This window comes from Quercus suber, unplaced genomic scaffold (genome assembly GCF_002906115.3).
Source record: "Quercus suber isolate HL8 unplaced genomic scaffold, Cork oak 2.0 scaffold_340, whole genome shotgun sequence".
Lineage (NCBI taxonomy): Eukaryota > Viridiplantae > Streptophyta > Magnoliopsida > Fagales > Fagaceae > Quercus > Quercus suber.
Window position 1 is genome coordinate 627,387 of NW_027069792.1, and position 12,526 is coordinate 639,912.

The 12,526-nt window shown below is 32.9% G+C and overlaps 2 protein-coding genes and 1 long non-coding RNA gene across 3 annotated transcripts; 2 read left to right on the forward strand and 1 right to left on the reverse strand.

The window, feature by feature from the left end:
- The first annotated feature begins 484 nt into the window (after positions 1-484).
- LOC136061363 (uncharacterized) lies at positions 485-3,476 on the forward strand. Its single transcript, XM_065759735.1, has 3 exons — positions 485-752; positions 918-969; positions 3,263-3,476. Exons 2-3 carry the CDS (start codon positions 967-969, stop codon positions 3,452-3,454), a joined length of 195 nt encoding a protein of 64 aa, XP_065615807.1. The 5' UTR covers positions 485-752; positions 918-966; the 3' UTR covers positions 3,455-3,476.
- A 1,977-nt stretch (positions 3,477-5,453) lies between these two features.
- LOC136061674 (uncharacterized) lies at positions 5,454-8,238 on the forward strand. Its single transcript, XM_065759736.1, has 3 exons — positions 5,454-5,657; positions 5,855-5,894; positions 7,972-8,238. The coding sequence occupies exons 1-3, from the start codon at positions 5,475-5,477 to the stop codon at positions 8,052-8,054; spliced, it is 306 nt and encodes a 101-aa protein (XP_065615808.1). The 5' UTR covers positions 5,454-5,474; the 3' UTR covers positions 8,055-8,238.
- A 1,445-nt stretch (positions 8,239-9,683) lies between these two features.
- Positions 9,684-11,940, reverse strand: LOC111998272 (uncharacterized). The gene is made up of 3 exons (XR_010623511.1): positions 11,634-11,940; positions 10,765-11,182; positions 9,684-10,675 (listed from the first exon to the last, which is right to left on the reverse strand). It is a non-coding gene; the product is annotated as an uncharacterized LOC111998272 (long non-coding RNA).
- Positions 11,941-12,526: the final 586 nt, after the last annotated feature.

Here is a 12,526-nt window from a genome sequence, read left to right on the forward strand (position 1 = left end):
TTTTTTTTTTTTTTTTGGAGAAACTTGACATCCAATATTATTTAAACTAAGTTAGTCATGTCGGCTTGAAGTATATGATAAATTGGTGATGGAACATCTTCTATTCACACAACACAATCTAGAAAATTAATAGACAATTTAGCCAAACTGTAAGTGGCATTATTGCTTTTCAGTAAAAAAGAAAAAAAAAAAAGAAAAGAAAAGAAAAAAGGAGCATATAACGTGAGAATGGTCAATGTAATGCACCATTATACCATCTTATCAACCTCAATTTCTTACAATTTACGGTATTTAAAAAAAAAAAAAAATCAAGTTATATGAAATTGGGCAAACTTTTTACTTTTTTGTTGAGAGAATGACAAATGAAAATTCAGTTATAATTTCTTATGCACCTTTCATTAGTTTTTTAAAAAACATAAAAATTAAATTCAAAAGGAATAAATTGAAAAAAGAAAAAGAAAAAAAAAAGTCACTTGCTTTACATCTCTTGAAAATTCCAAGTTTATAGGTTTTCTTTCTTATTTCGATATACGGTGAGCTTTAACTTAAACCAAGTTGAATACTGGGTAGTGTGTGAAAGTCTTTTCCTTTCAGCCAAACACTACTTTTCTTCGAGGAATCAGAAAGCTTAATAAGACAGATTTACATCTCTCTTACTCTCTCTCTCTCTCTCTCTCTCTCTGTGGAAATCGGAAGAGCACGTGGATTTACAAACCTGAATTGCCCAGAAAAAGAATTTCACCAATTATCAGGTTTGGAATTTTTCTTCTTAACCTAAACTTACAATTCTTATTTTTTCTACTTTGATTCACAATCTACGCTTTACTGAGCGTGAAATTAGAGAACAAAAAAAACCCAAAATTCGATCTTTCTATATGAACTTGTTTAGTTTTACTCACTCTATGGGTATTGAACAGGCCAGGTCTCTAACGTTGTACCTCGATCATCTTTGGTGTACGGTCAAATATGGTATGTGCATTCTTAATTTGCGTTTTATTTGGATTAAATGTTTGACCTTTAGTACATATGGTACATTTTTGGCTTGCTTACTCAAACAACAAAAAAAAAAAAGGGGAAAATTTTTGTAAATGTGGGTACATAGGCTGAGATAAACATTGTTCTTTGTAATATATATATATATATATATATATAAGCTTGTATAGGGTCAAAAGGATGGCATGAGCATAAACTGTTTAGGCCGTAAGTGGTGAATGCCCTTGGATTGCCCGACAACTGGTTATGACAGTTGGGGTTAGTTGCCCGTAGGTTTTACTTGCTAGAGGCGAGTCCAAATGGGTCTTCTCTAGTATATATGGTACATTTTAGGCTTACTTACCCAAACAACAACAACAACAAAAAAGGGAAATTTATTTAAATGTGGGTTCATAGGCTGAGATAAAAATTGTTCTTTGTAATATATATAAGCTTGTATAGGGTCAAAAGGATGGCATGAGCATAAACTGTTTAGCCTGTTAGCGGTGAATGCCCCTGGATTGCCCGACAACTGGTTATGACAGTTGGGGTCAGTTGCCTGTAGGTTGTACTTGCTAGAGGCAAGTCCAAATGGGTCTTCTTTAGAAAGGTTCCCTACGTTATTAAAAAAAAAAAAAATTATGAATGATGAGGGTTAGTTATTGCTATATATGTTGTTGGAAATTGGAGTGTTAGAAGAAAGCGAAAATGTTTGTTGCTGTTGTGATATTGGTTACTTACTGAGACTTGTTACACTAGGGGTGTAGATGAATGAATTTTGATCTGAAATTGTGGTTTGAGTTTTGTGTACAAATTCTACATACTTAAACAAGTTTGTGCTTAGATGAAACTATTCCTGAGTGGAGTTGTTATCATGTTTTTACAAATAAACGGGATGTAACCAGTCAATGATGTATGAGTAGTTAATGGTTTAAGAAGCTTTACTTGTTCTTACAACTTCTACGTCTATGAATGATGATATGGAAGGTAGCATACCATTCACCTAAATAATTTGGAGGAAAAAATGGTTAGAAGAGCAAGCATGAGACTAACTACCCTAAGACAGGTAACATTGATGGAGATTTTCATACTGAAGGTCCAACAAGGAAGTAATTGCTATACAAAAATGATTGGTATGAAGATTGAAGTTATTCTAGAGGATTAACTGCTAGATTTTAGGTAATTTTAGGCATCTAATAAGTGGAAAATAGAACACTTACTATTACAGGGGTGGAATGATGGACAAACAAAATTTGGTGAATGCCATCAAGTTTGAATATTAAGAAGCTACATAGTGGACCCTGACTTATATTGAAGGGCAGACATATATTAATGGATCATGGAGCAAAAATATAAGGTTTCCTCTTCTACATTATTATGCTGCATGCATTCTTGTTGTTAGGCCCTCATTACTAAGCCAGCTTGTATTCAAGTTCAAGCTCATTTATTCTTGCAAGACAAAATTAATGGTTTCTTTTAAGAGGAATATTGATGGGAAGTACAAAGGGTTCAAGATCCACAGAGCGCGTGTATAACTTACCAATGAAAAGAAGAAATGGCCATCTTGAAATTAATTTTGGCTTATACTAGAAGTAGGAGACCTGTTTTATACCTAACTAGAGGAAGTCAAGATATTCTACAACTTTTACTTGAGTAGTTACAAAATGCAGCATATTGACCTGCTTTATTGGACTGCAAACATAATGATCTAGTATAATCCGGGTTCCAGGCAACTAAAAGATATATTTTCTTATGTTTCAATCTCTACACCATTGATATATGAGTCGGATACTACATTATGTGCCCATTATATCACAAATAGAAATTAAGTTCTTCCTACTTGTTATAATTTTTTTCCTTACATTGTTATTCAAGAAACGGATTATCGCTAATCTTTATACTTTTTATGTAAACCATTGATGTCAAATTTACCATCTCAAAATAAGTTAAGATGTTTTGTCATAACCTTTTTGTTTCATTGAATTTCATTGTTCAAGAAAAGGATTGTCACATTTATGTTGTATTCAAAGCATTACTGTCTGTATTAATCTAGAAGATGTTTTTAAATGTGAAAGCATTGAAGGCATTTAGGTCATGTTTTACAGGCAATGTAAAATACAAATCTAATGAAGTATATAATGCTTTAATTGCAGTTTTTGCTATATCTATTTCTTCTAGCAACTTTAGCTATGTTTAGTGTTCTTCATTTTCCTGCTGAAAAGAATAAAAAGTTATACTCCTATGTGTCCTCGCTACTTAGTCACTGATTTATACTGTAACTGTTGTACAGGCTATGTATATCCGAGTTAAGCGTAGTAAGACAACTTACTTCATACGGTGTGATCCTACTGAAACAGTTCTAGACATAAAGGAGAAATTGCAAGTCCTCATCGATCAACCAGTTAACAACCAGCGTTTGATCCTAGTTGGTACTGGGGAAGTTTTAGAGGATTCAAAGACATTGGCAGATCATAAGGTATAATCCTCTGTGTGTGTGTATATCTGTGTGCGTATATATATATATATATATATTTTTTTTTTTCATTAGGTACATTTTAGGCTTACTTACCCAAACAACAACAACAACAAAAAAGGGAAATTTATTTAAATGTGGGTTCATAGGCTGAGATAAAAATTGTTCTTTGTAATATATATAAGCTTGTATAGGGTCAAAAGGATGGCATGAGCATAAACTGTTTAGCCTGTTAGCGGTGAATGCCCCTGGATTGCCCGACAACTGGTTATGACAGTTGGGGTCAGTTGCCTGTAGGTTGTACTTGCTAGAGGCAAGTCCAAATGGGTCTTCTTTAGAAAGGTTCCCTACGTTATTAAAAAAAAAAAAAAAAATTATGAATGATGAGGGTTAGTTATTGCTATATATGTTGTTGGAAATTGGAGAGTTAGAAGAAAGCGAAAATGTTTGTTGCTGTTGTGATATTGGTTACTTACTGAGACTTGTTACACTAGGGGTGTAGATGAATGAATTTTGATCCGAAATTGTGGTGTGAGTTTTGTGTACAAATTCTATGTACTTAAACAAGTTTGTGCTTAGATGAAACTATTCCTGAGTGGAGTTGTTATCATGCTTTTACAAATAAACGGAATGTAACCAGTCAATGATGTATGAGTAGTTAATGATTTAAGAAGCTTTACTTGTTCTTACAACTTTGACATCTATGAATGATGATATGGAAGGTAGCATACCATTCACCTAAATAATTTGGAGGAAAAAATGGTTAGAAGAGCAAGCATGAGACTAACTACCCCAAGACAGGTAACATTGATGGAGATTTTCATACTGAAGGTCCAACAAGGAAGTAATTGCTATACAAAAATGATTGGTATGAAGATTGAAGTTATTCTAGAGGATTAACTGCTAGATTTTAGGTAATTTTAGGCATCTAATAAGTAGAAAATAGAACACTTACTATTACAGGGGTGGAATGATGGACAAACAAAATTTGGTGTATGCCATCAAGTTTGAATATTAAGAAGCTACATAGTGGACCCTGACTTATATTGAAGGGCAGACATATGTTATTGGATCATGGAGCAAAAATATAAGGTTTCCTCTGCTACATTATTATGCTGCATGCATTCTTGTTGTTAGGCCCTCATTACTAAGCTAGCTTGTATTCAAATTCAAGCTCATTTATTCTTGCAGGACAAAATTAATGGTTTCTTTTAAGAGGAATATTGATGGGAAGTACAAAGGGTTCAAGATCCACAGAGTGCGTGTATAACTTACCAATGAAAAGAAGAAATGGCCATCTTGAAATTAATTTTGGCTTATACTAGAAGTAGGAGACCTGTTTTATACCTAACTAGAGGAAGTCAAGATATTCTACAACTTTTACTTGAGTAGTTACAAAATGCAGCATATTGACCTGCTTTATTGGACTGCAAACATAATGATCTAGTATAATCCAGGTTCCAGGCAACTAAAAGATATATTTTCTTATGTTTCAATCTCTACACCATTGATATATGAGTCGGATACTACATTATGTGCCCATTATATCACAAATAGAAATTAAGTTCTTCCTACTTGTTATAATTTTTTTCCTTACATTGTTATTCAAGAAAGGGATTATCGCTAATCTTTATACTTTTTATGTAAACCATTGATGTCAAATTTACCATCTCAAAAATAAGTTAAGATGTTTTGTCATAACCTTTTTGTTTCATTGAATTTCATTGTTCAAGAAAAGGATTGTCACATTTATGTTGTATTCAAAGCATTACTGTCTGTATTAATCTAGAAGATGTTTTTAAATGTGAAAGCATTGAAGGCATTTAGGTCATGTTTTACAGGCTATGTAAAATACAAATCTAATGAAGTATATAATGCTTTAATTGCAGTTTTTGCTATATCTATTTCTTCTAGCAACTTTAGCTATGTTTAGTGTTCTTCATTTTCCTGCTGAAAAGAATAAAAAGTTATACTCCTATGTGTCCTCGCTACTTAATCACTGATTTATACTGTAACTGTTGTACAGGCTATGTATATCCGAGTTAAGCGTAGTAAGACAACTTACTTCATACGGTGTGATCCTACTGAAACAGTTCTAGACATAAAGGAGAAATTGCAAGTCCTCATTGATCAACCAGTTAACAATCAGCGTTTGATCCTAGTTGGTACTGGGGAAGTTTTAGAGGATTCAAAGACATTGGCAGATCATAAGGTATAATCCTCTCTGTGTGTGTATATCTGTGTGCGTATATATATATATATATATTTTTTTTTTTTTATCCTTTTTTTTTATCCTTATTTGTATTTTAGAAATTAGTACTCAGAAGCACCTGCAATGCCCTAAAATCTTTTATAATACGAGCTTTAAATATGTTATAATTTTGTCAATACATTCATCGTGTTTTTCAGGTTGAAAATGATTCAGTTGTGGCACTGACCTTGAGAAAAGGTGGTCTTCTTAATTCTTTCCTCTCTGATTTTTATGCATCACCTGTGTACTACTGGGTACCCTTGTGCATTTTTTATGTTGCTGATAGGAGTCTGAACAGCTAAGTTGCATTTGTTTGAATTTCTATAATTTTCACCTTGTACTATACTAAGCTACTCTTTAGCAGTAAATAGTTGAAAGGTTAGATGTTAATATTTTCCTATGAGCTCTAGCTCAAATAGCACTTCCTACCATGACCTTACTATCCTATTGTAAATGAGGGGGGAATGCAATCTTAGCTAGAGCCCATGGTATAGCATTTGCCATTTGAAAAGGTAAGGAGTCAACTGATACACTATAGCTTTATTTTGGTACCCTAACATGGCCCGTTCTTGCACATGTCCACCATGAATCTGTTCATCTACGATGCTTCCACCAGTCCAATTTTTCTATTGTAGTTTTGACCTGTTAACAGTGTAATCTTAGAAAACCTGACTTTTTCAAGCTGGAGGATAAGCGGTTGGAAAGTATTGTGATTCAGTTAGTTAGGTGGCTCTCATAGCTCATGAACAAGTTTATGTCTCTTCAAGGACACATGAGGTTTTAATTTTTCATAGGTTCTGTAACATTGGGACAAATTTTGGGGCTCTGGTGGGTAGTGTTTCTTTATATAATATGGGTCTTATGGTTATCTTAGCCAATGTGGACCATCTTAGATTTGCTGGTTGTGAATTTTTTTTTTTTTTTTTTGGGGTAACTAATGAAAATTTATTGATCAAAAGGAATATACCAATGTACACTGGATGTGTACTTGAGTAGCAGTCCATCAATCTATCAAATTACAATGCTCAAACATATCTAATAAATTAGAGCAGCGAATAGAATTAAAAGCAACACTCCAATCCAGGCTGTTAGAACAGTGAAGTGCTTTAATAGGACATCAGTCTAAGTCAGTTGTTTGGACCCTTAAATTCTGAAAAAGGCTGTTACTAACATCTGCTTGTCTATTTTCCAGAAGGGTAATCATAGGATTAAGTTATTTAAAAAAGAAAAAGAAAATAGTAAGAAAACCCAAGAAACTTGAGTGAATAGCAATGTGAGATGATCTGTTTGAGTGATAGTGTCATGATAAATGTGCATACTAAAACTACAAATTCTATCTTTTGCTTGTTCTCATTATTGGGAGTGCCATTGTACATATATATCTTGGGCTAGGCAACATTGTGGCCCTGAAAGGATCTAAAGATGTTACTCATCTTCAATTTGGTTTTCATTGCATGCTTTAAAAGGCAAAGGCCCAATTGCCTTAGGACAAACAGGTTGTTAACCTAGCAAACTTTGATTTTCAGATTTAGAATTAAACTTGATTAATATAATATTTATATTTGTGAACCTGAAGTATCAATGACGGGCTATTAGACTTGTTTTCAAGATTCTATTTTTGGGAGAACTTAAGTAGAGACCAAACCATCCAAACTGATCATCTGGTCTTGATGTGTTTGCTCATCATATTGCTTCTGATGTCTTTTTTTGATAAGATGTTGCTTGTTATGTCTTATGTTTACTGAGTGGCCAGATTGGACATAGAAATGTGTAGTTATATTTTCTTTAAACTTCATGAAATCTAATCATATAAGAAGAAAGTAGTAGTTAAATTTTAAGACTTGCATTCTAAGAATATTCGTGGGTGTCAGATAATAATGGAAGGTGTTATGCAACTGAAGATATTTATGAAGAGCTTGTCTGATGTAGTAGTTTAGTGGATGTTTCTTTGTTGTTCAGGTCCATTTTGGTTAAGAATTCCTCTCTCGCTCTCTCCCCCTTTCCATACAAATGTATGAGTTTATTTAGAGGAAAGAAAATACCTCTCTATATACAAAACTAATGGGTGCATTTCAAGAAAATGTTGTATAATCAAGTGGCAGCAATGAATATCAACTGGGAATCATACTTTGCCACTCTGGAAGTAGAATCCATGCCTATAGTTTATTGAAAGTTAGTTCATAATTGTTGGAGATCACCTCAGTTCAATCTGTGATATAACTCCTGTACTTGTTTAAAACTCTCTTTATCATGGGCTTTCTTGTGTTGCTTCCAGATGATAATGAGTTCGAGGAGGTAGACATTGTGCGGCCAAATGATTTTGGCCAATCACGGGATGCAGACACTGGCAATTGGTAAAAAGACCCGGAAGGCTCTAACTTTGCCAAGAATTTACTCTTTACTGTACTTTCTAATCAATCAATGGCATCTTGAAATGTCAATTGGTTCGATCCATTAAGTATTCTTGTACTTCTCGATTAAAAATTGTTGTACACTGTCTCAAGAAATGCATGCCTAGTTCAGAAAAGATGATTTTGTTGAAGTTTGCTTAATATTACTGAAGGATTAAGTAACTTAGGTTCCGATGGTAGGTTTTATGAAAAGGTGACCCTGTACGTCACAAAAAAATATTACCTTATGGTGTAGACTTCACTGCATAGTGCATAAAATTAGGAACTGCCTTGTTTACAAACTTAATCACCTTTCTGATTTTCTAATGTATTAAATAATAACATTATGATTATTGATATTAATAAGAATGTGTTTGTAGGACATGAAAATGGGTTATTTGAAGAAGAGAATAATGTGTGGATCTTAATGTACGTGTGTAAAAGTAGACGTAATTCCAAAATGGTATACTAGTATTAATCGGTATTGAAATATTTTGTTTCTTTAATCAAACCAAAATGGTCTCGGGTATAGTATTGACTCCTTTGGATTAAAATTTTAAATTTCTATGATGATGTCAGATGGTGTAGTGGATGGTGTAGTGTAATGGCTTAATGGGAAATAATGCTTATTCCCAAAACTTGAAGTTATGGTTGGACAGAAAAAATAAAATAGTAGTAACCTTAGATGTTAGATCTAGGTGATATAATGAAACTATTGCACGAGTGAAATATGAGAAATGATTAAACCAAATTTACAAGTCAATAAAATCCTAGAATATGCAACCATCATGAAATCTTTTTAACAATAATGCAATTGCATTAATGCCTTCAGTAAATGACCCTTTATTGTAATATAATTATGCTTTTCAAATATCATTTTCAAACCAAATCATCTAAGATCAAAAAATATTGATGTAACAATAGTTTGCTTAATCATTTGTCGACCTTGCTTCTCCACATACCTTAAGCAAACAGTCATACTTCAAAAACTAAATAATGTCAAGATGAAATCAACTTTTGTGCAAAACATCCTCTGCACTAATTCAAGAAGGAAACACAACAGAAAGAAATTCTGGAAAGCCATGAGTTTGGGGTAGGCAACAGCAACACCTGGTGACATGGGGTTCCTATGAAAGAACATAAAGTAAGGTTGTCTTTGAAGCAAAATGTTCATCTAGGCTCAATCAAACTTCTTCTGTCATGCTGTGTCAAACAAATTGGCCCTTTCTCCAATGCTCAATAATTAATACAAGGTGGAGGCGTTGGTTGAGGAATTTCATCTTTATTGATTAGCATTTTCACAACTACCGACATTGATGGTCTTAGCTCTGCAGATACTTGTGCACAAAGCAGCCCTATTTAAAGTAATCGGGAAGGGTCCACATTCCGAAAATAATCCTCTGAGACTGGATCAGCAGCTTCACATAGCCTACCCTTCTCATAAAGATTCCAAACCTTATAAAGAACCCCCCCCACCCCCCCCCAAAAAAAAAAATTGTTAATGATTTCAGTCTTGATTCATAAGATTCCAAACCTTATAAAGAGCCCCCCCCACCCCCCCCCAAAAAAAAAAATTGTTAATGATTTCAGTCTTGATTCATAAGAAAAGAAAAGTATTTCTCTGGTGATACTTCATGTAAAAAGATTTACCTTTCTGAAAGTCCAATTCTCTTTTCCATATACAAATTGAAGGACAATAATTCCAAAACTGTAAACATTTGCCTTCTCAGATGGTATGCAAGAAACAGCATACTCCAAAGCCATATAACATTTAAAGATGCACGTTTAGAAATGGAAATGTAATTAGAGATGATAGGTTTAATATTACATAGTAGTGAGAAAATTTGTCATCTATGACAGAAAAGAAGAAAAAGTAACAGAATTGCAATTTATTTTCCCCTATGGTGAATGGTATTAATTTACGATTGCATAACAAAAATTAAAAGTAGATGACAAGACATTTGCTCCTAGTAAAAGTGATGCTAAGTTACACATTCCTACATAGTGCCAAAACAGAAAAAGGTGCAAAATGGGAAGATAATAGGTCTAGGCACTTACCCTGTGCACATAGTCATACCGTTCGCGTCTACCTCATCTCTTGGAAATAATCTAAGAAGTCCAAAATCTGCAATCTTTGGCTCAAAATCACCATCAAGTAGAATATTGCTTAATTTCAAATCTTGATGGATAATTCTCAAATTTGATTCCTCATGAAGATAGGCCAAGCCCTCAGCTGTACCCAATATGATCTTATACCTTACATCCCACCTCATCAGCTGAGGATTAATTTTAACTGACTCAAAAGGCGCACAAGTAAATGAACTGAATAAGACAAGTTAATATTCTTATATGAACAGGAGTTCAAGATTATTTCAATACCAGAAAAGTTATCAAGAAGGCTTTGGTTTGGCACATATTCATAAACAAGAAGGCTTTTAGGGCCTGTAATGCTGCATCCCAACAGCTTTACTAGATTTTTATGATTGATGCCACTGATCAAATTGACTTTATTAAAGAAATCATCTGCAGTTTTTTACTTTTGAAGAAGAGCCTCTTAACAGCAACAACTTTCCCATCTGGTAAAATTCCCTGATTAACACAAAGAAATGTACCTAGTTAATTTCATATACAAAATTTTTATTCCCTCAAATAATGTAGAAATTGAATCTTGAAGTTACTTTGTAAACTGCACCATAACGCCCTTCTCCCAGCTTTTTGGAATTGTGGAAGTAATTTGTGGCCGATTCTAGACTTTCATATGGAAAATTTAGTTTGGACTTGTATAAGTTGGATAACAGACCTCCTAATTGCTTTTTCTCTTAAATAAATGCCAGAAGAATAAGCTATTTATTAACTCAATAAGTCAGACAAAATCTTTTTCCTTTTGAATGAGTGAATTTGGCTGATTAGCTGAACAACCACTTAAGATTAAAAGTGAATCACAAGTAATCCTTCAGAATCTAAATGTAAAGTATAGTTACCTTTCCTCTTCTTCAATACATTCTTCCTAACAATACAAACAACAGTTGTGATAATCAACACAAGACCTGAAGCTAAAGTTGTTGCAGCCAAAGTAAGGACTAGCAGAGAGATTTCCTAACAAAGATTAACATATTGATCAGTAAACAATATTCATGAGAAATTAAATTATTTTACCAAAAAAAAAAATTTAAATTAAATTGAAGCACTTTGTAATACCCACAAACATATATATATACACACACACAAAAAGAATTCTAATTTGTTTGACTAGATAATTATACAAATTGATTGTGGGGTCAGTAGTGGAATTATTTATGTTTGAAGGGGTTTTCTAACATATTAATAATGAAGTGCTTCTGGTTAAAAAATAATAAATAAATAAAAAACAACAACAACAACAACAACAAAGTGATTATGCAGTTACCAATTTGATTTATGTTCATAGAGAATTCTAGATAAAGAGCTTCTTAAAATTTTTAGAGAAAGATTGAAGGCCAAATTCTCCTTAAAGGAAATAGTAAGACTAATTTCTTTAATGAGCTAAAAAAAAAAAAAAAAAACTCACCATGATTATCTCCTCCCTCTGGATCCCTCGAATTATAATAAAACTTTTGAGTAGAATATCTCATGTAACAACCAGCATTCAAGACCCTTTCCTTCTTCCTTTGGCGTACATGAACTAATATTAGAGACCCCCTTGGCCAAACACTTGTCACAAGCAAACCCACTTACTGATTCTCACAACCAGTTCTCCTTCTTATATTATTATTTTTTAACTGGGATTGAGTGGGGTTGGACTTGGACATGGATTTTCATTAGAAAAATGGATATAAAATAAAAATGGTAGGGAATGTAAACATTAATTCATTGTGTTTGGCCAGGGACGGAACCAGGATTTGAACCTAGGGGGGGCGAAAGCATGAACAAAAAAAATTTCAAGTGACATTGTTTATTAAAAAAAAAAAAAAACCATGGTAGACAAAACAATTGCACTTTATTACCATAAATATTTAAGTCAAGAAGGAAATAATATGAACAAAAAAAGTTGAAAGTTACAATACGATATTCAAACCTTTTCAAAGAAAGAATAAAAAAAGAAGAGGACTTCGGATCTCCAAATTTTAGATAATTGGAATTAATATGTTGATTTTATCACATTGACCAACTCACCAATATGATAAACTCATACTTTTGGATGCAACTAAAAATCACACTAATGAAGTTTTCAAAACTTTGTTTGAGGATTTTAAAAAATTGGGATATTAATAGTAAGAGTTGGCAATGCTACATCATCAATATTGGCTTCTAAAAGAATTTTGTATTTTATCTTTTGAAAAAAAATTAAATATTGTAATTGACTTTCCCATAATTTATAAATCAATTAAAAAGTTATATAAATTATTGTCACCCCCGTAAGGGAATTTCTTTTTCTATGAGATTTTTTTGGTTATGAGTTAT

Bases quoted from the DNA above. Each gene is read 5' to 3' on its own strand.
- LOC136061674 (XM_065759736.1), top strand. From the start codon at position 5,475: ATGTATATCCGAGTTAAGCGTAGTAAGACAACTTACTTCATACGGTGT. The intron at 5,658-5,854 runs GTATAATCCTCT...CGTGTTTTTCAG, and splicing joins AGACATTGGCAGATCATAAG to GTTGAAAATGATTCAGTTGT. The intron at 5,895-7,971 runs GTGGTCTTCTTA...TGTTGCTTCCAG, and splicing joins GGCACTGACCTTGAGAAAAG to ATGATAATGAGTTCGAGGAG.